The sequence below is a fragment of the Falco cherrug genome, chromosome Z (genome assembly GCF_023634085.1).
Source record: "Falco cherrug isolate bFalChe1 chromosome Z, bFalChe1.pri, whole genome shotgun sequence".
NCBI lineage: Eukaryota > Metazoa > Chordata > Aves > Falconiformes > Falconidae > Falco > Falco cherrug.
The window spans coordinates 3366224-3389449 of NC_073720.1; the positions used below are offsets into that span (position 1 = coordinate 3366224).

The 23226-nt window shown below is 51.7% G+C and overlaps 1 protein-coding gene across 3 annotated transcripts in view; it reads left to right on the forward strand.

The window, feature by feature from the left end:
- Nucleotides 1-4873: 4873 nt before the first annotated feature.
- SMAD7 (SMAD family member 7) overlaps nt 4874-23226 on the forward strand; it is a 28462-nt gene continuing 10109 nt past the window's right edge. The window contains exons 1-5 of one of the 3 annotated variants that reach the window (XM_055699640.1): nt 4874-5243; nt 5405-5601; nt 6678-6807; nt 7392-7445; nt 12503-12577. In XM_055699640.1, coding sequence (XP_055555615.1) covers nt 7424-7445; nt 12503-12577 — 97 coding nt within the window. In that variant the 5' untranslated portion in view covers nt 4874-5243; nt 5405-5601; nt 6678-6807; nt 7392-7423. Of the gene's footprint in view, nt 5244-5404; nt 5602-6063; nt 6808-7391; nt 7446-12502; nt 12578-23226 lie in introns of those variants that run through there. The other 2 variants (XM_055699638.1, XM_055699639.1) reach the window with 2 other exon arrangements.

Sequence of the window (23226 nt, forward strand, 5' to 3'; positions counted from 1 at the left end):
CATGTATTTACTATTTCAGACATCTGAAACACAGAAGTACAGGTATGATACAAACAAAGGAAGAGTTGCACATAAGGTGGTGCATTAAGGTTGTATATTTTATATTAATATATATTGGCATTTATATTAATATCTATAGGCATTGTGATCTCTGGGTCAGACCACTGGAGGAAGAGGCCGGTCTCTCCCTCAGCGTATGTCCCAGCAAAAGGGATTTGCAAGCTTTCCTTTATCTGTAAAGTCAAATATTCCAACGTGCCTCCGATCCACCCCTTTACATCTCCCCTTTCACAGACCCACGTCTCCTCTGTCTGGCCGGTGGCTCCCAAAGGGCAACATGTTCTCCCGTGCTGCAATCCCCAGCTCCTGGGTCATCCCCTCCCCAACCGCCTGACCTAAATCCCTTTCCTCTCACCTCCCAGTCATAAATCCCACCAGCAGCGTTTGGCAGGAGCTGGGCTGAACCTCCACCCCACTAGTGACATGGCACTGCCGTCACGGCATATTTGGGGAACGGCAGTGTGACGTGGGTGAAGATGTAGGTGTGACACAGATTAACAGGTGCTGTACGGTTGTGACGGCTGTCAGAGATGCCACGAAGCCTCCTGCCCACCTTGGCTCGCATCGTGGCTGTGGGACACCAGCTCCTCCTTTGCAGCAGCACTTGCCCTCTGACACTGGCCCACGTTCGTTCTTCCCCGCAGCCCACTGAGTCCAGCGTGATCCCTGTGCCATGTATATTGCTCTTTGATGGACATCGTTCTATCAGCATTTTATGTTCAATACTGCAAATTCCCCTACTAGAATTAGAGAGAAGTTCTATAGTTTTAATACGTATTTCTATATATATATTATTTCCTTTATGTTGGCACAAGAGAGTCCAGCTAAGGAGACTGCCTTGCCTTTAACCCCTCCCTAGCTACAGTACTGAAGCCACACAGCATTTGTGTGGTCGAACCATAAAGCTACCAATGTCTCAGCTAGCAAAGTACGTAGTTAAAAGTCAGGCATGTATGAGCGCTTTGATGCATCAAAGTATTCCCAGGGCTGAATGAGTCCCCTAGAGCCATCGCTGCTGCCAAGCCAGGAGTGTTTTTCCCTGTGCCCAACAAGGGCAGGCGAGGGTTCAGCTCACCATGCTTTTTTTTTTTTTTTTTTTTTCATTTATCCTACCCACTTGCAGTGCATCTCTTTCCAACAGATGCAACCTTGGAGCAGCTGATAGCACCCAAGAGCACCAGCACTGAAATGATGATTTTTAGCTTGCATTGCTGCGTGAGAAGAGCAAGAGTGTGAAGTCCATGTCTCCCTGTGACCCTGCTGCTCAGCACACAGCGAGTTGCCTGGAGAAGAGTTTTCTTTGCAGACCTGAGGTCTCGTAGCCTGAATTTGCTGTGTGGATGTGAGCTGCTGGAGTGGAAGGAGACCTTGGCTACAGCCAAAATGGCATCATAACCCAGACTTTGAACATTGCTTGAGCTCTCTGCTCTGAAAAATAATGCGTAAAAATAGAAGCCGGGCCACAAGCTTAGCTATTCCTAATGTGCACTAAAGGATGGGAGAGTGCCAGGAGCCTGCCTGCGCTGCCTCTGCCCAGCCTTCAGCCTGGCTTGTTCACTCCTACCTCCCCTGAATGGCTTTTCACTGCTGATAAAAAGAGAGACATACCCCCAAAAGAGCAAAGTGTGTTTGTTATTGACCCTCGCCTCGAAAGTGTATGAAGAGGGATCAGCTCTGTTTGTTTGTACCCGGTAATGATGTCAGGAAAAGGTTTTTTCCCAAGTCTGGTTTTATCCCCTTTGTTGGAAGTGCCTTTGGTGAGTCTCACACCCTGGTGCTGTTAGCAAAACAATTAGGTTAACAGTGCCTTGGCTCCAACTGTCTGTCAAAGGCTGAATTGCAATGCAAATTAACTCGGCTTTAGCTCTTCAAAGACAGCTGGGTTCAGGAAAGGTCCTCAGAAACCTCCATGAGAATTGAGGTCTAGGGGTTGGGAGTGTGGGCTCGGTGAGATTTTACATGCAGGACCTGATGTGTTTCGCATGGGGGATGCAATACATTATACGTTATACAAATATGTTATGGAAACCCTTTCAGCACTTAAAGGGGGCTTAGAAGAAAAACAGGGACAGTTTTTAGCAGGTCCTGTAGTGCTAGGACGAGGGAGAATGGTTTTAAAATAGAAGAGGGGAGATTCAGACTAGATGGAGGGAAGAAATGTTTTACGCCGAGGGTGGTGAGGCACTGGCACAGGCGGCCCAGAGAGGTGCCCGATGGCCCATCCCTGGGAACATCCAAGGCCAGGCTGGACGGGCTCTGAGCAACCTGATCCAGCTGAAGGTGTCCCTGCCCATGGCAGGGGGCTGGGCTGGAGCGACTTTGAAGGTCCCTTCCCACACAAACCGTTCCGTGATTCAAACCGATTTCATTCTTTCTCATGGGTTAGCAGTGATCCTGGTACTTTTGGGACAGGTTTCTGGTCCCTGCCCACACGCAGGCTGTGGGTATCACACACCCCCCCTTTCAGAACATCCCCCCAACCCAGGTACCAATGCCCATTTTTATCAGCTTCATTATGCTTATTTCTCTGTTTTCCATATGGGCACATACATATGGTCTGTTTAAACAAGTTTGCAGGGTTAATTAGAAAGCAGTTCTTTACTGGTTATTTAATATTTAGCACTTTGGGAGTAATTTTCACCTGTGGAGCTACCAAGACAGGCAGGCGCTGGTGGCCCAGCTGTACCGATGGGCAACCAGAGGTGCCAAAGAACCAGGTCCCTACTCACGGGGAAAGGGATGTGCCTGAGGTCACCTAGAGATCCTACGGCAGGATGAAAGCAAATGGATTATGAACTCCTGGACGCCACTCCTAGCCTCCACCCCTTCCCAGCATACATCACATTATACTTTTTGTCACTCTGTTCACAAGAGTAAAGCAAGTGCAGTCATTAAGACATTGGTGAGGCAAGAGGAACCGCAATGGGTAAAAAAACCTAAAGACATTGATGTAATTTACAACAGCCTGGAAAGTTTTAAAATTTAAAATGCATACATTAAAGGGCATGTCAGTGTGGCTTTCACCAGTGGGCAGGGGAATGAGAAAGAAACTTTTTTTTTTTAATTTTTCCTACCAATTTACCATATGCGTCACAGTGGAAAAGGGATTGAGATTCTCTAAGAAAATAAGGAAATCGGCCTCAGTGTCTGTGAGGTCACTCCAGAGGCTGATGAACAAGATGTTAAACTAAAAATGTTATCACATTTCCATTTTTTCAGGATGCAGGAGTGACCATTTCAAAAGCAATGGGATTTTCTTGCAAGTATGGCAGAGCCAGACGCTGATTCTGCTCTGCCTTGGCACCCTCCTCTGTCACCCCAAGACCAGATGGCTTGTGCCCCGGGCACCTGCAGCTCATATGAGCACCGAAACGGCCTCAGTGGTGACATCAGCAACTGCAGAATCTGATGGGCTGTTTATCTGGAGGTGAAACAACGAGTCCACCTCCTTCCCCAGACTCCAGTTTCATAACAAACCTTCCTAAATTATTCTCTTAGATGCCAGCAAATAATGTCCTTCCCCTCCTTCCCCCCCCCCCCCCCCCCCCCCATGCTATTTATCACAAAGCAGATTTTGAGCAGATCTGGGGGCTGGGTATAGCCTCCTTAACGTCTAATAAAGCTGCCCCAAAATCTAGCCCCTTTCTAATTTAGCTCTGGATTCTGCAAGTGCCACCAATGATTCCAGGCCTGTTTGGCCAGGGTCTCCCTGACCTGCTTATGGGAATATTTGCAAGACCTGGCACTAAAATGATCCCGGCACTCCTGCCTGCACCAGAGGAGAGCCCACCTCGGAAAGACCCTGCCTGCAGTTTTGTTCCCCCTCTGCTTTATGGCTGGTGTCACGTTGGGTTGGGTGCAATTGTGTTAGAATGGGATTCGCTTATAGCAGCCGTGATTTAGGAATCTCGGCTTACACTTCCAGTCCAGTAACTGACTTAGCCAAGTGACCTTAGTCAACCGAGCCTCCCGTGCTTGGGATATGAGAAAGGAGGTACTCATCTGTGGGATGGGGAGCCGTGGGTACCCCTGCGCTGGCAAGGCAGGCACTGGGAAGCCCAGCCGGAGCTCCCAGCTTCCCGGCAGACTGCAGCCGGGCTGTACGAGCCACGCAGCCTCTTGGTGGCTCAGTTTCCCCAGCCTCGGCAGGTTCTGGCAGGCTTCGGCCAGGGATCTGTGGAGCGCGCCGGGTGCCAGGAATGATTCCGGCGGGTAGTGCCCGTAACAGGAATAGCCCCACCGCGGCGTGCTCCTCCTTTTGTGAGAATCGAGTCTACTTGCCCTCTGTGAAAGACTTTCCCTCCCTTTGGCGACAGGTGCTGTAAAAGTGGAAAGTATTACGGGCGTTATTCCTTTCCGTGCCATGCCCTCGTCCGATGCCCAGAATTATATAGGTGTATTTTTTTAATTCGTATTATTTATACCTTACTTTAGGGCTGGAGCGGGTTGAATACCTCGGTATGTGCAGCAGGCTACGGCCCCCTTGGCGCTGCCGCCCTTTGGGGTCCATGCGCGGGGGAGCCCCCGCGGGGTGCCCGGGGCGGTGCTGGGGCCGCTCCGCACCCGCGCAGCGCTGCGGGGGCAGCACCGCGGGGGGCGGAGGGACGGGGACCCACAACCTTTCAGCAACCCGAGCCACCGCTTGCGCAAGGCGGTTCGAGATAAATATAATATATATATATTTTTTTTTTTTTTTATTTTTTTTTTCCCCGGAGCGACACGGTGTCTAGACGCCCACGTGACGGGGCCGGGGCCGGGCCGGGCCGGGCCGGGGTTGCGCCGCTGCGCACTGCGAGCTGCGCCGGGGGGAGCGGGGGGCGGGCGCGGCCGAGCGCGCAGGCACCGCGCTGCTGCCGGCACCGCTCCCGCCGCGCCCCGCTCCGCCGCCGGGGCTCCCCCGCAGCAAAGGAAAGGACGGAGGCGCTGCTGCCGGGGAGGGAGCCTCGCTGCGCCGGGAGGAGGGAAAGAGCAAAAGAAAAAAAAAAACCCAAAAAAACCCCAAAAAACCAAACCAAAAAACAAACCAACCCAAGAAAGGAGGAGGAGGAGAAGGAGGAGGAGAAGGGGAAGGAAGGGAGGAAGGAGGAGAGAGGAGAAAAAAAAAAAAACCAAAACAAAAAACCGCCGAGGCAGACGCGCCGGCAGCACGGAGAGGGTCGCCGGCGGGCTGCCCCCGCACCCATGTAAGCACCGCCGGGAGCCGGTGACAGCGTCGCGGAGGGGCGCGGAGCGGGGGGCGGCCAGCCCGGCTCGCCCCCGCCGCCAGCACCGCGCTGTGGGGAAGGAGGGGACACAGCCCCACTTCTTTTTTTTTTTTTTCATTCTTTATTTCTTTTCGCAACAGCCGGATCAAGACTCCTGTGTGTGTGGATTAAAACCTTTGCGAAGAAGGAGGAAAAAAGAAAACCAGCTGAAACCAAACCACCCCAGACCTCGCGTCGGGACGACCTGGGCTTTAAAAAGGGATACAACACTCTGGATGCGCTGGTTCTTGTCTTTTGTGACAGATGCTTAAACCGATTTCGATGTCCAAATCTTAGGGTTGGTGTTTTGGGCTTTAATTTTTTTTGGTTTTTTTTTTTGTTTTTTTTGTTTTTTTTTTTAGTAAGACCTCGCTTTGGCTTGCTGTTTTATTTGTGTCTTTTGATTCTGCCCTGCCTCGCATCACCCCCGGCTCTCCCCACCCCCCCTTCCCCCCCCCCGCCCCCCCCTCCCCCCCCTCCCCACCGCTGGCGGGTTGATGGGAGCTGCGGCCCCCGGGAGGCCGAGGATCCCCCGCGGCTCCAGCCGCGCTCCGCAGCCGCGCAGGGCGGCGCGGCGCCGGCACGCTCAGCCCGCCTCCCCCCGCGCGATGCGCCGCACGCTGTAGCCGGGATTTTTATTTTTCTTTTCTTTTTTGGGCTAAGCCAAAGCGACCGGCGGCTCCCCCCCCCCTCCCTCTCCCTTTTTTTTTTCCCCAACCCCTTTAATTTTTTTTTATTATTTTTATTTTTGTATTCGCAGCGGGCAGAGGCGCGGCCCGGCGCAGCCCCCCGCGGGAGGCGGCGGGACCCGCGGCCCCAGCGCGGAGACTGGCGCATGCCACAGCCCGCCTCGGCCCCGCCGCCGCCGCCTTCCCCCCGCCGCCCGCCGCCTGCCGCTGCCCGCCGCCGCCGCGTCTCGGCTCCCGGCCCCTTCATGCGCGGCGGACGACATGCCCGTTTTGTAGCCGGGGGCCCCTCCTCTCGTCCCGCATGTTCAGGACCAAACGCTCGGTGCTCGTTCGGCGGCTCTGGCGGAGCCGTGCGCCCGGCGGCGAGGAGGAGGAGGAGGAGGCGGCGGCGGGCGAGCCCGGCGCGGCGGCGGCGGCCGAGACCCGGGCGCATGTGTGCGGCGGGGGGCGCGGGTGCTGCCCGGGCAAGGCGGGCCGCGGCGGCCGGGCGGCCGCGGGCGCGGAGGCGGAACTGAAGGCGCTGACCCACGCCGTGCTGAAGCGGCTGAAGGAGCGGCAGCTGGAGGGCTTGCTGCACGCCGTGGAGTCCCGCGGCGGGGCGCGGACCCCCTGCCTGCTCCTCCCCGCCAAGGCCGACTCCCGGCTGGGGCAGCACTGGTACCCGTTACCGATGCTGCTCTGCAAGGTGTTCCGCTGGCCCGACCTGCGCCACTGCTCCGAAGTGAAGCGGTTATGTTGCTGTGAATCCTACGGCAAGGCTCACCCCGAGCTCGTCTGCTGCAACCCGCACCACCTCAGCCGGCTCTGCGAGCTAGGTAGGCGGCGGGGGGCGCGGGGGAGGGATGGATGCGGGGTATGGGTGGATGCGGGGGATCGATGGGTGCGGGGGACGCAGCTCCGTTCGGCTCGCTGCCCGCTGAACTTTTAAATTTTTTTCCCTCCGGGGGGGCGGGGGAGGGAAAGAACAAAAAACCCCCCACCTCCCAAACTTTGCATTGCCGTGCTCTGCTCTGTAGATACATACTCAATTTTTTTTTCACGGGGGGCGCCCCCCCGGCCAGCGGTGCCGGGATGCGGGGCCGCCGGCGCGGCGGTACCGGCTGCGCGGCCCCGGCCCGCCGGGAGGCCCCGCGCAGACAGCCCGAGCGCAGATAGCAGCGAGACTGGCGCCAGACGGCCCCTTTTGTTTATCTGACAGCTAAATATCAAGGCAATCACCGCCTCGCTGCCCTGCCTCCAACCCCCAGAGCTAAGACAAACAGTTTTGCTAAAAGAATGCCACTGTTATCATAAGTTCTTATCTTTTTTCTTTTCTTTTCTTTTCTTTTCTTTTCTTTTCTTTTTTTTTTTCCTTTCTCATGGCTCTGCCTTCATTTTCTCTGTACTTTTCTAATTCCAGAGTCTCCCCCTCCACCCTACTCCAGATATCCAATGGATTTTCTCAAACCAACTGGTAAGTGGAGGTGTTTTGTTTTTCCCCCTAGGCAGACTACAGATTAAAAAAAAGGAAAACCAGCCCCTTTCTCAGGGAAAAGGACCCCTGCCTTTGTCACGCCGCCATGCATTTGGCTTTGGGGCTGCTGGCTGGCTCCAGTGCCTCCTGCCACCCCTGGAAGAAGGAACGTGGCATTTTTTCTAAGGCACCCTCTGCATAAAGTGGGATTTTAAAAACTCGTGTCAGGAAACTCTGGGAGGTATTGCAATGCAGCACAGGCCTGCACTGCTGGAGTCGCCTTGGAAAGCCAGGGAACACCATGGGCTCCAGCTGTAAATGGCACTGCTCCTGCACCCCTGGGTGAATTCGGAGGGATTTAGGTTGGGAATCCAGCACAGCATCTCCCTGGTGGCTGGGAATCCTTTGACAAATGTGTTGGTAGAAATCTTTCAGTCTTTTAAAGGAGCCTCACCTCACCTCATCAAGTTGAAAAGATTTAGGAAAGGGGGTTGAAATGTGATTTATTTTTTTTTTCCCAGCACCGCTCTGCATGCCTATTGCTTGTGATTGAGTGTCAGGGTGCAAGGGGAGAAGCCCATCTGAGGCTGGCACCGGTGCTTTTGCGGTTGTCTGCATAAACTCTTGGTTGGCACTGAGCTTGCCGGGTGCGAGAGAAATGGGGCTGGAAGGCAGAGGAGAGGTGGGGACAGTTGGGAACGGGGGTTGCTCGGGGAGGAGCAGCTCCTGGCTCCCCAAGGAGTGGTGGATCTGGAGTGTTGGCTGGAGCGTGGTGGTCTCGGCAGTTGTGTCCCTGGGTCGCAGCAGGCAGGAGGGGCACGCGGCGGTGCGGGGAGGTGAAGGCAGTTGTCTTTCTGAAGACCAATGTCAGGTCATTTTATTATTATTATTATTATTGTTGTTGTTATTTTTTGGTGTGTGTGCGTGCAAAAGAGCAGTTTCTGTAAAATTGCTGCTCTTCAGTTTCTGGGGACTAAAAGCAACCCCCAGCCTGAAGTTGCTCTGGATATGCGAGGTACTGTCGTGGGTCCCATCTTGCCCGCTGCTCCCTCGGAGGCTGGACTCTGAGTGTTTTTCCCTTCTGCCAGCTCTAGATGATAACTTTTTGTGTCTTGCAGAAATAAGCAAACAGTCCGGTTGCAAAACGTTAAATATTTCATTTCTGCATGAAAAAACAAGACATAGTGGCTCATGAATCAAAGAGGGATATCAGGGGAGTAGCAGAACATCCCCTGAGCACGTGCTGGGATGACAGGGATGCAGAGGGGTTGGTCCGTGATAGGCTCTGAAGGTCTGCTGAAGGTCGTGAAGTTCTGTGGGTTTGGCTGGGAATGGCATTGTTCGGTCTGCATCCCTGCAGCACTCCCTCCAAAGTTTCTGTTCTTACCGCCTTTCTCTGCGCACCGGTTGGCATGGGATGCCAAGGGTTTTGGAGCTGTGGGAGAGAAGGGTTAAAGCTTGCCTTTGGGTTCCTGTGGAGATGTTAGGATAAATCTATTAGCAGCGTTTAAACATCCAATCTGCCTCTGCCAGGATCTCATTTTCAGTTAGCAGAGTGATATATTTATTCATTAGCAAGTGTTGACATAAGGTAGCAAAATGTGTGTAAACAGAAAAGCCACAGAACATGAATGTGCCATTTCGAAAGGAAAAGTTATTCCTATCGGCCAATAGGAAGTGATTAACGCTGCCCATCGGAAACGCAGAAACAACTGGGTTACTCACCAAAAAGTCCTCCTTTTTTTTCCTTTTTAAAAGAAAAAATCCATTTGGCAGCTGAACTCTGACTAACGGTGCCGCGACAGGCACAAGCGGAGCCTGGCAGTCTGTTGTTGCAGGTGGGTTTTGCAAGCTCAGGGTTTCTCAGCCTTTACTCTGCGGAGATGGACCGAGGGTTTCCCGTCCCAGCATCTGTGCCATCTCCTGTGGCAGTTTCCCAGCCATGTGAGGAGGATGGCTTGCTGCGGGCTGGTCAGGTGGGAGAGGGACAGTAGATGATGATAGGAAGGTGCATAGCCTTCTACCTGGCTGATGGGCATGAGCTGTTGTCTCTGTCGGGACCTTGGGTGGGAATGGTCCCTTCTGTTTAAACTTGGGCAGCTGCATCTGCTGATGGAGCTGGGAATGTGCATCCAGCAGGAAAGTTTTGCTTTTCCATCAGGCGGGATAGTGGTAATAAAAATACTTCAAGCATTTAGTGTTACGTCTTGTAAGTGCTTCGTATGGACAGATAGAAGTATCTGGACTGGTGTGAGCTCTGGCGGTGGTCGCCAGTGGCCATGATCATCATCAAATGGTTTGGGTTGGAAGGGACCTTCAAAGTCCCTCCAGCCCAGCCCCCTGCCATGGGCAGGGACACCTTCAGCTGGATCAGGTTGCTCAGAGCCCGTCCAGCCTGGCCTTGGGTGTTCCCAGGGATGGGCCATCGGGCACCTCTCTGGGCCGCCTGTGCCAGTGTCTCACCACCCCCAGCGTAAAACATTTCTTCCCTCCATCTAGTCTGAATCTCCCCTCTGAGTTTAAAACCCTTGTGATGGGGATTGTGTGGGGTTTTTTGGAGGTGATGGAGGCTGTGGCAGGCCATGCTGCTGGCTGGAGCCAAGCTGGGATGAACAGGGAGGTGGGGGTCTGCTGCAGGCAGCCGTGTGCCCCGTCAGATGGTGCGTTGGTGGGATGGATCTGATACTTGTGCACTCGCTGTGGAGTGGAAAGATGTGCCCTTGTCAGCCAGGTTACCCACAGGAAGGCTGTAGGTCCGGGCTGGCTGGCTCATTCATCAAGGAGAGGACTTTCCTTCTTCCTTACAGGGGATGTTTGCAGGGTGACAGTGGCTCATGCAGGGCCAGGCTGCCCCTGCAATCCTGGAGGTGTGTGAGTGCTCAGCATCCCCACTGTCCCTGGAGCAGCTGCCACTCACGGCCGTCTTGGAAGCGAGATGGATGGTAATGCCCCCAAATAATTCAAGCAGGTATCTTGACCTGTTGTTAATTGGGACAAGGGGCTGCAAGTGGCTGCATCCATCGTGCTCCTGGGTGGCTGGTCATCATGGTGCAGGAGTAGGAGAGTGCAGGAAGCCCACTGAAATGTTGCTACAGAGCCAGATGCCCTCCTGTAGGGAATTTTAGGGGAGCTGGAGGTTGGGCAGCTTCCAGGAACTATTCGGCACTTTGTGAGGTTGGGCTGGTGGCCACCAGGAATAATTGTATTATTATTATTGTATGATTTTGTGTTGTGGAAAGGTAGTTCTGGGAGGAGATTCACATGCAGTAGGCTTGGGTAAAGCTCTGATCCTGTGACCTCAGTGATGCTGAAGGTAAAATGAGCCTAAATACCCCCTGCTAGCGAGAGCCTTTAGCAGATACTGGTGTGACAAGAAGTGTGCAGGAATGAAACCAGCCACATGTAATGTGGAGAGCCCAGGAGGGTCCTGCCTTTGGGCTTAGCCCACACCGGACCCTCATGCTTGGTCTAGAGTTGAGGTGCATCAGCTCTGTGCCCTCTTACAGAGACTTCTTAGGGTAATTAATTGATGAAGGGAGCTGGCTCTTGGGTGATGGGGCATGGGAAGGGAGCTAATAGCTGTAAAGAAGTCGTGAAAGCTCATCACCCCATTGCTGGGGTTATGGATTTTAAATTGGAGTAGGATTCTCTCCTGCCATCCTGTCTGATGGGCTAACAGAGGACCTGGTCATGTATGACTCCTAGAGCAAGACAGCAGGGAAAAGGCAAGTTACATCCTTTATCCGGCAGGGACTCATTGGGGAGCTGTAACTGGGGGCAGATGGTGGCCAGCACAGGGTGGGGTGGTCTGCCTTGCCTTCAGAAAGCATCTGTAGCCCCAGCAGTTGAAGCCCTCTCAGGGGAAGGGCAGGGGGAACCTTCTGTCTAGACTAGAAGGGGTTAAAAGAAGAAAAAACCCATACTTCTTTAAAGCATAGAAAACACCACAAGGCATTTAGAGAGTGTATCATATACAGTATTTCACAAGTAAGTCCATTTCCTGCCTCCCCTATTGTTTTCGGTTTGATTAAGTATATCCTGTTAAACTGTATAGTCCTGTTAGGGCTTCTACTTTACTCCAGTAAAATGAGGTTGTGCAGACAGGAGTTTCTTTTTCATTGGGATTTCAGGGATGAAATGACTTTTTATCAGTAGGGAGAAAACCATCTGGGTTCTTCTGGTGGTGGTCCTTGCTTTGAGATCCAGCTGTGAGCAAAATGATGTCGTTAGGGAGTCCAAATCTGATGAAACTCAAAGCTGCTGAGAACCTGGTGAGGACCAGAAGGTTGCGTGAACTTCACAGATCTTCTCAGGCTTGTCCTTGAGCTTGTCTCCCCCATGGTAGTGACCAAAAAGCTGGAGTTTGCCTGTAGGACCAAGAGGATCAGTGTTGGCTTCTGGCTGTTGTCACCTGGAGGAGCAGGCTTGGGATGGAAAGGTCCAAGCCTTGAGCTCCAGCACCTCCATGCATCAGGAGAAACCTCTTAACAGGGCAGCCGGTCTTAACCCTGCCCTTGCCCTTTGGTGGGGCTTGGAGGAATAGATCCAGTTGTCCACTTGTCCCAGGACAGCGGGGTGTAAGATCCCCCAGCAGCTGGCGGTGACAGAAATTGAGCAGGGGAACACAAACAGACCGTTCGCTGCACAGGGGCGGCGATGGGACCTTTCCCTTTCGGTTCCCATTTCGGTGCATTACAGGCGTTGACTAAATTGGGTGCGTAAAGCCACGATTTAAGCATTTTTGGGAGCTCGCTGACATCAGACCGACGACAACGTTGATCTCATTACCCGGTGACTTGGCTGGAGAGGTGGCAGCCAGTCTGTAATTTTTGCTGGTCTGTAATCAGCGTTGGCTGGTGATGAAGCGCAGCATGCAGCCTTGATCGAGACGACGAGTTAGGGTGGATGCTTCTTGATGAACTACCGTCTCTGCGCGGACAATTAGTAATCGCTTCCTGCTAAACCCTTTGGAATGTGTGTTCTGCTCGCGGCGATGCTGGGAGCCTGCAAAGAACTGCCTGTATACTGATTTTTTTTTTTCTTTCCCTCTGCTCCAGCAGATTGTCCAGACTCTGTGCCTTCCTCCACTGAAACAGGGGGAACTAATTGTCTAGCCCCTGGGGGGCTTTCAGGTAAGACATCCCTTCTTGCCCTTGATTTTGGCCGCGGGTCACGTTGACTGAGGGTCCTGACAGAAGGCGAAGCGATGCTGGGGAGTTCTGGGGAGGTGCATTGGTGAGAAAGGTGTGCTCAGAGTGGGAATTGGGTTTCATTTCAGTGGCAGCCACGTACTTCTGGGCAGAGGATGTGTTGAAATCCCTGGTGAGGTTCTCCATCCCCAAAAGCCCCCATTTCCCTTGAATTCCAGCTTTATGCTCCATTAATTTTCGGACCGAGCCAGGAAGAGGTGTGTTGGGGAAGGCTGAGCACTATTGGCCACCCCTTTGGATGTATGGATTATTGGAGCAGGTGCGGTCATGCCTTGCGGAAGGATTTGGCATCAAGTTCTCCTTGGCTTGGTGTTGGTGTTGGTGGTGGCATCTCTTGTCTCTGGGACGAGAGCCACGCTCAGACTTTGCTTCTGAAGGGGTGAGCAGTGTTCTGCATCCAGTGTGTGAGGCTTGTGGTGCCCTGGGGAAGAAAGGTGACCTCATTTTTTGCAGAGGATGTTGGAGAGGGAGATGGGTTCGATGACCCCTGTGGGTGCCTTCCAACTTGAGACGTTCTGTGGTTTCCCTTGTTTTCCTGTTTGCCATCTCCTTCCGCCTCCAGGTGCCTGCATGGGGGTTTGGAGGGTGGTTTCCCCACTCCTCTTGGGTTTTTCATAGAATCATGGAATGGTTTGGGTTGGAAAAGACCTTTAAAGGTCATCTAGTCCAACTCCCATCATCTTTTCCAAGGTGTGATGTCTCCAGCACCGCATCTCCTGCCACGGACCGGCCAGCTCTGTGGCTGGGCTCTGTCTCTCCCTGGATTAAAGTGTCTGAAACCATGTACCTGCATGTACTGGCTGATGTTTCAAAGTGCGTCCCTTTGTGGGGATGTCTCCCTGATTTATGTCTTATTCATCGCCCTGAAATTGGGATATTCAGAAATAGGTTGGCGGCGGCAGCACGCGCCCGTGCATCTGCCCCTGCCTCTCTCCAGGAATTGCGTTTGGTGTGGATGTCTTTAAATGAGCCTTGTTTGTTTTTCTTTGGGTGTAATATATACCCTGTCTGTTATTTGAGAGGGGAGCATATTGTTTGTTCAAAGGCCCTGATGAGAATTAATCAAACGGAGGGGGAGAGGGAACAGAGAAACTTGTTGCTGCATTATTTATTTTTTTTTTTAATGCAGATGACTTTTGGGTTTTTCTCTTATTTCTTTGCTATTGGAGCCTATAGCTTTAGGGGAAAAAAAACAGAGGCTGTAAAAGGAAAAAAGACAAGAACCAAAACAACACAATAAGGATGTTGTTAGGTCTTTTTTTTTTTTTTCTTTTTTTTTTTTTTTTTCCTTTTTCCCCTGAAATGCACCCGTTGGAGACGGGAGGAGAGAGTTCAGTTCCACAGGATACCACATGAAATAAGCAGAGGAAGTACTCGCTTTTAAAAGGGGGCTTTCTGTAAGGTTCAGCCTATTGATAACATCTCGTCTGGCTGCTCCGCTCCCGAAGGGAAGGCGGGAGGTGGGGGCTTGGGCTGCAGGAAATAACACGGCTCGTTCCTGGTACCTTCTGGAGGGCTGCGGGAAGGGAACCCCCAGCTCCTTGATAGAGCCCCCTCCCCAAAAGAAAGCACGTCTTCCCCTGCAAAAGCATTTGTTAGACTTATTTTATGATATTTTAATTATTTTGTTGGATTGGATTTTTGTTTTTTTGGTCTTCTTTTATCGAAGGTTCTCCCCCCACCTCCCCAAAGCCTGGAAACAGAACCTTTTACGATCATTAACCGCTCTTTTTTCCTCCCCAAATGTAATTGTAGCCATTTAGTTTAATGAGGAGCTGATAGGAGAGTTGACTCATGAAGGGATACGGTTAGCTACCCAAGCCCTGAAACAAAGCCGAATGCCTCCACATGAAAGAGCATTTGTTTTGAATTTGCTCTGATTTACTGGCATCTCCCTTCCGCGTGCAGAAGTGCAGTGCTGAAAATTCCCAACTGGAGAGACCCAGTCGAGAAAGGAAAATAAACGCACTTTGCAGCAATCCTCCAAAGCTTACTTTCCCCTTCTTTTTTCTGTACACCCCCCCCCCCCCCATCCCCCCCTATTTTATTTAGCAGAAGTGTGTATTTGAAGAGGGTTTTAAGAAGTTATTGGCAGGGTACATGGCAGCGCTTTGGCTTGGGCTTCTCTAACTTTGGGCAGATGGGGATTGGTGATGCCAGGTGGAGAATCCAGCATCCCTCATCCCCTCCGGACCAGGGCTGTACACGCTAGATTTGTGGCTCCTTGATGAGAGGAAGACTTTTAAGAAAAGCAAAACCAACCAGCCCAATTTGAGTAGATGTGGAAACTGGAGCAGGAGGCTGAAGAAGAAGAAGATGTCATGGGTGGTGGTGGGTTCCTCTAGCACCAACCACCAGTGATGGGCAGTGGGTGCTGGTGTAGCAGCGGTCACTAGACCTGCCCTAATGTCTCGGAGCTGGAGGAATGGGATGCAGTGAGGCTGATGGCTCTCAGCACCCAGAATTTGGGAACGGGGCCAGCCTGGGGTTCACGGCCACTCTGGCAGGGAAACCGCGTGGCGGGGTTGGGGATGGTGGCAAGAGGGGTGTTAAAAAGGGGGTTAAAGCGAGTGTCCATGAGGAACCTTTGATGAGGAGGAATCTTGGGGCCGGCCACCACCAGGGTCGCAGTCTCCCCTAGGAGGCTGAAGGCAGGTTACAGGGATGGGTACCAGAGGTGCTGGAGGATGTGAGAGTGGGAGTGTCGGGGGGTTATGGGGAGCGTGTCCCCCGTGTGATAACCGATCTGAGCTGCTCTTCCCCTCCCTCCGCTCTCTGTTCTCCTGCCTGCCCCAGAGATGCAGTATTGGGTAGTTCTTCATGCCGTGCTGGTGTCCTCTTCTCATCCCACCTGTGCTGTCTATTCCCCAGCTGTCCCATTCTCCGGTTGATGTACCCCTTGCTCTCCCCGCAAGGCGCTGCCTCTCACTGCCATAAGACTTTTTTTTTTTTTTTTTGCATCTTTATTTTTATAATTGGTGGTCACCCTGTGGGTAGGTCAGGGCTCCTCGCTTGTGCCGTCTCCTGCCGACATGGTTGTGCTCAGGTAGTGCCAGGCCAGATCCTTTCTATCCTCAGCGTGGCTAAAGAAGAGAGCAAAAATACCCCATTGGAGATAAAAATAATTTTCGTAAGTAGGAGACAGAGGGTGTTTTTTCCTGTATTTTGAGCTGTCTCGTTCTCAGCAGATGTGTTTGGTTATGACTCTTCTTTCAAACAAGCAAAGCCATTCTTGGAGAGCCTGGAGGTGGCCAGCACATGGTCTGGTGGTGTCTGATCGGTGGGAGTTGAATTTCTGGTACAACCCATGGAGAAGCTTTGCTCTGATGGTAGAAGTGAGCTGATGGTGCTTGATGGTGTTGGTTGGTGCTGGCTCTCCATGGGATGCTCTCCACCCAGGCTTGGACCCTCTTGACCCCTGTGTGGTGTGGAACTGGTGGCTCTTGGCTGATGGTACCCGTGGTGGGTGCGGTGGTGATTCTCCTGCGAGATGGATGAACGGTGCTGGATCTGCTAGCAAGGCGAAGCTCTCCAAGAAGCGAAGCCCAGAGCTGGCAATCCCAGAGGGAGAGCAAGATGAGCTGGCTTGTGTCTTTGCCATCTCTGCTGCTTTTTACTTTATAGAGGTTATTCGTAAAATACCAAATGTGAGAGTTCTCCCAGCTCTCGGCCCAGTCCTGTTGACTTGCCCTGACATTGGAATGGCCCCAGGGTCTCCTGGAGCAGGTGGATGTTGAGTGATGATGCTTGGTGGGTGCTGGACCACGGCTCTGCAAGGCTCCAGGCTGGGAGACCCACAGCGGTCTTCCACAGCCAGCACAGCCTTGGTTTCTCCCTCCCAACTCCTTTGCACCAAAAAGATGGGAAAAGACCTCCGGAGGCTGGAGAACCATCAGCATCGGTCCCTGCTCTGGCTCTCCCGGTGGTGGGACCTTGCCTGGTTTCAGGGACCGCTTGGGTGAATGACATTTCATTCCGCAGTCGCAGGCAGGCTGGGAATGTTTCACTATGCCTCTGATCCCTGCTGGTATCTGCTCGCCGGGGAAGAAGCACCTTGTCCAGATCTGGAGCTGTTCACCCCCTAAAGCGGCTCCCCATCGCCCCTGCCTCGCCCCCGCCATGTAAACAGGATCCCGCGTGGTTACTCTGGCAGACTCCTGCCTGTGTTTTCCCATTCCCCCCTCCTTCCACCTCCCTCTAGTACAGAGTTTATAACCTCCTGTGAAATGCCTTTATTTACAAATTGGCATCCTATTATAATCTGAAATTGAGACATCTTCCTGTGGAACTAGGATTGTATATTTGTCCCAGGGATAAACAATTGCTTGGGAATTTTTTTTTTTTTTTAATAAGTCACTTATTCTTGGTTTATTTTTGAGCATGCGTCCTTTTAATATTTTTTTTATTTGCTTTGAGCATTGCAGGGCATTGCACCCTTTCCTTCCCAGCCTCATTGGAGACGCGACACACACTACCACCCCCGCCCCTGCCCTGTGCTTACCTAAAAAACACGGTCCTGTCCTGGAAAGGACAAGGTTATCAGGGGTTAACGCCAAGATGACAGCACTGGAGCCTCTGGAGCAAAGCAGGCTGCCTGCCAGACTAGGAGCCTCCCGGCTCGCCTCGCAGCACATCATCTGACCGTGGCCGGCGGGGAGGAGGGAGCCGGCACTTGGCACCGACCCCAGGGCTCTTGGCTTGGCCACCCGCTCCGGCTCCTTCAGCCTTGTGTTGGTTTTTTTGGTTTGGGTTTTTTTTTTACATATTTTTAAGGGGGATCTTGCCCTGTGGGGACCCCCAACTCCTCGCCGGGGATACGGCCGGTATAGACCCTGTGCTGCTGTGGGGATGCTGGGGGCATCCTCCTTCCAGCTCCTGGCTCTTAACCGATTAAAATCCTCCCCCAAGCAAATAAGACCCATTTAATAATGACTTCTTAAGGCTTCTAGAGCTTTTGATCCTTTCCTTGATACTCTTCTAGGATGTTTGGGGTTTTTTTGAAAAAAGAAGATGGCAGAGGTGGTCCCCCAAGTAAATACTGGGTGTTTCAATCCATCCCTGTACAGCTCCATTTCCATTTTTCCGGATGCTGATTTTCCCAACCCAGCGGTGCCTTGAAAGAACAGCTGACAATAAGATGCAGAAGAAGACCCCACCACCAGCGAGTCCTTCATGGCGAGGACCACTGGGATTTTATCCTGCAACCTCATGCTTTTTAGGGAGGAACGAGGACAAAAAGGTGAATTTTGGAAGTGAGGTGTCGCCTCAAACCACCTTCTGCTCGCCAGAGATGTCCCGATGAGCGCCAGCAACCTGATCGTTGGGGACATTTAAAACTGGATGAGACAAAAACACTCGTAGAGGAGCAGCCCCAGGCTGGCAGGGATGCGGGCTGCATCGTTTCCATCCCCGCTGTCTGCCAGTGGGTATCACTTACGCTGGAGGAACCAGTAACATTAACCACATGCATTTCCCTGCCGCTGGCATGGGGGGATGCCTATTTCTAACCGCAGCGGCCAAGCCCGTAAACCTTGATGCTGGGTGAAAACAGGGTACACCCCGTTTTAGGGTCCAGAGGGAAAACTGGAGTGTACGGACACCCTCCCCCCAGCCCTCCCTGGGGGCTTTAGGAGGGTGATGGGCTGGGTGGTGGGTGGGTGCCAGCCTCACTACCGTCCCCAGCCAGCTTGAATGACCCACGCCGCAGCCTGGCCGCCTGCCTACTGTCACAAAGGAGCTTCCTTTCCAGTTTATTTTCAGCACTGAGATACTATTAACCGCTGAGGCATGGTCTCTGTTCTAACCACCCTCGCTTTTTGCCTAAATCACTTCGTTTTCACCCTGAGCGAGCGTGCCGAGGCTGCTGGCTTGGCTTCTGTGCCACCGGGGTACCGGCTGCGTCACGGCTGCTGTTGAGGAACGGGAAGGCATGGAGAAGCAGTGGCCTGATCCAGCGCAGGGCTGAGGTCAGGCAGGAAAGGGAGCTCGGTGCCTTGCAGGATTTCCGCCTGCTGGCTTTGGATTAGCCCCTTGGTTTGGTTGTTGGGTTTAGGGTTTTTTTAAATTTTTAACTACTTCTTTTAATAACAGCAGCATCTTCAGTGTTGCTGGCTGCTTCTTTCTCCGCAGTTTATTTTATCTCGTTTTATTTAATTTTATTTACTTATTTAATCTTCTTTTTATTTTCATCTTTTCTCTTTTTCTTTTCCTTCTCTTTTTTCTTTTTCTTTTTTTTTCCTTTTTTTCTTTTTTTTCTTTCTTTTTCTTTTCCTATGCAAGAAAAGAGCGTTTCTGGGCAAGCATTGCAGGGATTTTCCATCCCCATCCAGGGAAGGGTGGGGGCTTGCATCCCTTCTGCACAAACCTGCCGTGGGAGCCACCCTTGGGGGGGTCTTCGCCGATGGGCTGAAGGTGTTGGGTCCAAAAAAGCTTTTTCCAGGGAGTTTTTGCGCTGTTCAGGATGTGACGTGGTGTTTGCTCACAGACAGCCCTTCTGCCCCCTTTCTTTTTTATTTTCTTTTTTATTTTTCCCTTGGTTTTTTTCCCCCCTCTCCCCTCTTTTGGGTAGCCATTTAAATGCATGATGATAACTTTCACCCTGTTAATTAACAGGAAACATTGGGACAAGACAGGAAATTACATCAGTCTTTTATGAGGAAAGAGCCAAAAAAAAAAAAAGTACAAGAAAACATAGTTATTAGCGAAAGGAAAGAAAGTGCTGGGGGAGGAGGAGAAAGAAAAGGAGAAAAAAGGAGGAAAAAAACCTACCCCACCATCCCATGGGCCCTGCTTTTCCAAGCGAGGCTGCTCCAGCACTTGATTTTATTTTTATTATGTTGAAAAATATTTGACTAGCAGGGTCACCTTCGCTTGAGTGCGACGCTTGAACTTCCCGAGGAATCTTTTTTTTTTTTTTTTCATGCCTTTTCTCAGCTTCCTTCCCCAAGCTGTGAGGCCTAGGAAGCTCTTGGCCGGGAGACTAATTTTGGTTTGGCTGCTCAGCCCTTCAAATTGGTCCCCACCCAGTGTCATTATCTTGGTTTTAACTTGCAAGGGGAAAAAAAAAAAAAACCAACACCCTGTAAGAGCTGGCTCAGCCCTTCTCTACCCTTTTAACCTTGCCATGTCAGGAACCTCCTGGCTTCAGCTCCCTTGTTGGGGCACCCTGGCAGCATCAAAGCACCGCGGGGGAGTTCCAGGAGGTCCTGGTGATGCTCTCAGGGATGCTCCTCAATGTGCGATGGTGGGTACCCGGCTCTGTGGGTCTTCCTTGTCCTCCCTCAGGGGTGAAGTAAGATGCCCGGTGGGGTGGTTGCATGAGGTCCTGGTGATGCTGTTGGCGATGCTCTTCCATGTGTGATGGTGGGTACGTAGCTTTGTAGTTCTTGCTCATCCTCCCTTGGGGATGAAGAAAGATGCCTGGTGGGGTGGTTGCAGGCAATCCTGGTGATGCTTCTCCGTGTGTGATGGTGGGTGCCTGGCTCTGTGGACCTTCCTTATCCTCCCTTGGGGATGAAGTAAGATGCCTGGTTGGGTGGTTGCAGGAGGTCCTGCTGATGCTTTTGTGATGCTCCTCCATGTGTGCTGATGGGTACCTGACTCTGCAGTCCTTCCTCATCCTTTGGGGGTAAAGTAAGGTGCCCAGTGGAGTGGTTGTAGGAGGTCCTGATGATGCTTCTCCATGTCTGATGGGTGGATACCTGGCTCTGTAGCCCTTCCTCATCCTCCCTTGGGATGAAATAAAATGTTCAGTGTGGGGTGGATGCAGGACATCCTGGTGATGCTTCTGATGATTCTAGCTACTCCAGGTGTTGAGGGTGGGTACTCGACTCTGCAGTCCTTCCTCACCCTCTCACAGGGATGAAGTAAGACACCTGGTGGGGTGCTGTTTTTTGGCGAGCTGTCTTTGGGGTGAAGTCTTGGCTCCTGTGGGCTTTCCCAGCTTTTCCCTGAATACCTGTGCAGGTGGAAAGGCCACTATATTAACAACTCAGAGCTGCTTGAGCTCTTAAGCCTTGTTGCAAGTATGTGCCTATAATTGTATGAAATAAGCGAGGCTGTGGGCAACATAATAAACAGAAACATAAAGCAAGTAAATCGATTTAACCTATATATATAGGTTGGATATATATTTTGAATGTATGGTGTCTAATTATATATAATATGTAGGATATACTCAATATTTAAAGAATCATTAATATGTGTAGGTTGAATATATTAAATATATTCATATATATGATTATATAATATATATATATAGGTTGACTACTTTCGTTTGTAGAGCTGTCAAAACTGCATCAATAAAAGCTTGCTTTGCATTGCAGAAACTCGGGTGTTGGGAAGGCGGTGGGAGTGCAGCCATCCTTTGTTTTTACATCCAGTGATGCTGGCTCTGGATCCAGTGATTTTTGGTGATAGAAACCAATGGGATGAATTTATAGGTGCTAAAAATTGCTGGGCATTGCCACTGAGGGGAAGCTCCATCCACGGTGGGTGATGCAAAATAATACTGGAGGGGTTAAGTGTCTGTGTGCACATTGCTGTACTAATGTGTACTAGGTGAGGTTTTGAGTAGAAAAGCAGGGAAAATAGCAAAATAGTTGAGAAATTAAATGGTGGGATGGGGTGCTGCACGGTGGCTGGGCTCTGGCAGCATCTTTCTGGGCAGAGTGGATGGAGTAAATAACTTCATAAAATCATCCTTCAAGCAGGAATCAAATAACAGGAGTTTTATTTGGAAAAGGAGTTGGGAGCCTGAAGTTACATCACTGTGTTTGAACTGATGAATTCATTTTCTTTGGAAGCCGGGCTGAGACTTTTTAGCTCATTATAAGGAACAAACCCATAAATCTTCATACGCAGAGGCCTGTAGTTTTCCTGTTCTTTGTCACAGCCGAGCATGGAAAATGTATCGCGGGTGTCAAGAGCACGAAGCCTTGACACACCTGAGATGTTGCACCAAGGTTATTTTCTGGAGCGTCCGGTGTGGTGTTGGGTTTGCCGAGCAGCAGTGCTGAGCTCCAGATCCCTTGGGCTTTGCCCCCATGGGAGGATGATGCTGCTTTCAGGAGGATGCTGCAGGGTCTTGGTGATGCCCAAATCCCCTGGGCTTTGCCCCCGCTGTCGCATCTCAGTGGTGCCAGCCTGGCTGTGGTGCAGTCCCCACCTGGGACAGGGCTCTGCCACCCACAGCAGGGCGGGATGAGCACAAGGAGCTTTTTGTTGTGTAGGATTTTTCCGAATTTTTTTATTTAATTTTATTTTTTTTTATTCTGGGTGCTGCCGACCTGCCCCGTTTTATAGCCTGGGGCAAACCTCTGCCGGCCTCTGTCTGCGGAAGGGGGGTGCCAACTCCGCCAGAGCGCCAGGAGGGTTAATTACTTAATGAATGTAATATTCACTATAATTGCTAAGCGTTATTAATCCAGAGCAAAGTGAGAGGCAAGAGGAGGGGTGTGTCCACGGCCAGGCTTGTGAACTCCATCCAAATGCTGTCTGTCTGTCTGTCCATCCCTTGTTAGTCCATCCCTTGCTTGCCCCCCTACCTGGACAGGGGCTGGTGGCTGTCGGGATGTCCCTGGGTGCCGACCCTGCCTGCGCCCAGCGTTCGCCGCCTGCTCTTAGGAATAGGTGTGATTAGATTATGAAGGCAGACAGAAGTAATGATTAACTTTTTCAGTCTGCATGCTGTCTCCAGTCTGGCGCTGGGTGTTTTTTTTTCCCCCTAAGTAGGCCCTGGCCCCGCGTCGACAGGGTATTAGGTTGTAAAGAAAGCCAGGAGGAATGAAGGCAAGGGAGGGAGGGGAAAGGGGAGGGGGGGAGCCTTTTCCATCGGATCCGGGACTGGAATTTATTGGCAGGAATGCAGTAAATGCTCTAAATGCCAGCCCAGCTAAACAGTTTTCATAATTGTTACGGAGCAGGGCACGACGAGTGTGAAAAGGACTTTTGTTCCAACCCTGTTTTTTCCATGGGTTTACATCCCTGCGAGGGATGCCGCCCTGGGAAAGGGAGCTGGGGGAGGTGTTCTATTTTTTTTTTTTTTTTGGTGGCGGGAAAGACACATTTACGTCTGTTTTCAGTCTTTAAAGGAGAATTCTGGCTTGGTGTGCTGTGGCGAGAGGCTTTTTTTCAGTATTGAAATGAGAGCGGTAGCAATGCCTTGTGTGTGCGTGGAATGCACTTAGGGGGGGGAAAAAAATCCTCACATACATCTGTGTATTAGGTATCCATTTGGAAATCCTAGACTGCTCTGCTTCAGTTTTTATTGAGGTCTTTACAAGGTTTTTAACGTGTAACTCACATAGCTACATGTTGTCAGGGGAGAGCTGCGGCTTTCCTGGGGGCCGTATCCCTGCCCTCCCCTGGGCATCGCTGGGTACCAGGTGACCTCCCTGCCTTGCCGCAGCGGCGGTTTATTTTCAATTGCAAATGCATTTTAAGGTCTTCATCCTCTAAAACTGAGCTCAGTGGCTGCACAGAGGGGGACTGTGACCCCAGGGCCGGCATGGCCTGGTGGCCTCTGGTGGCTTTGGCATCCACGTCGGTGATTGATCCCTGCACTGGAAAGG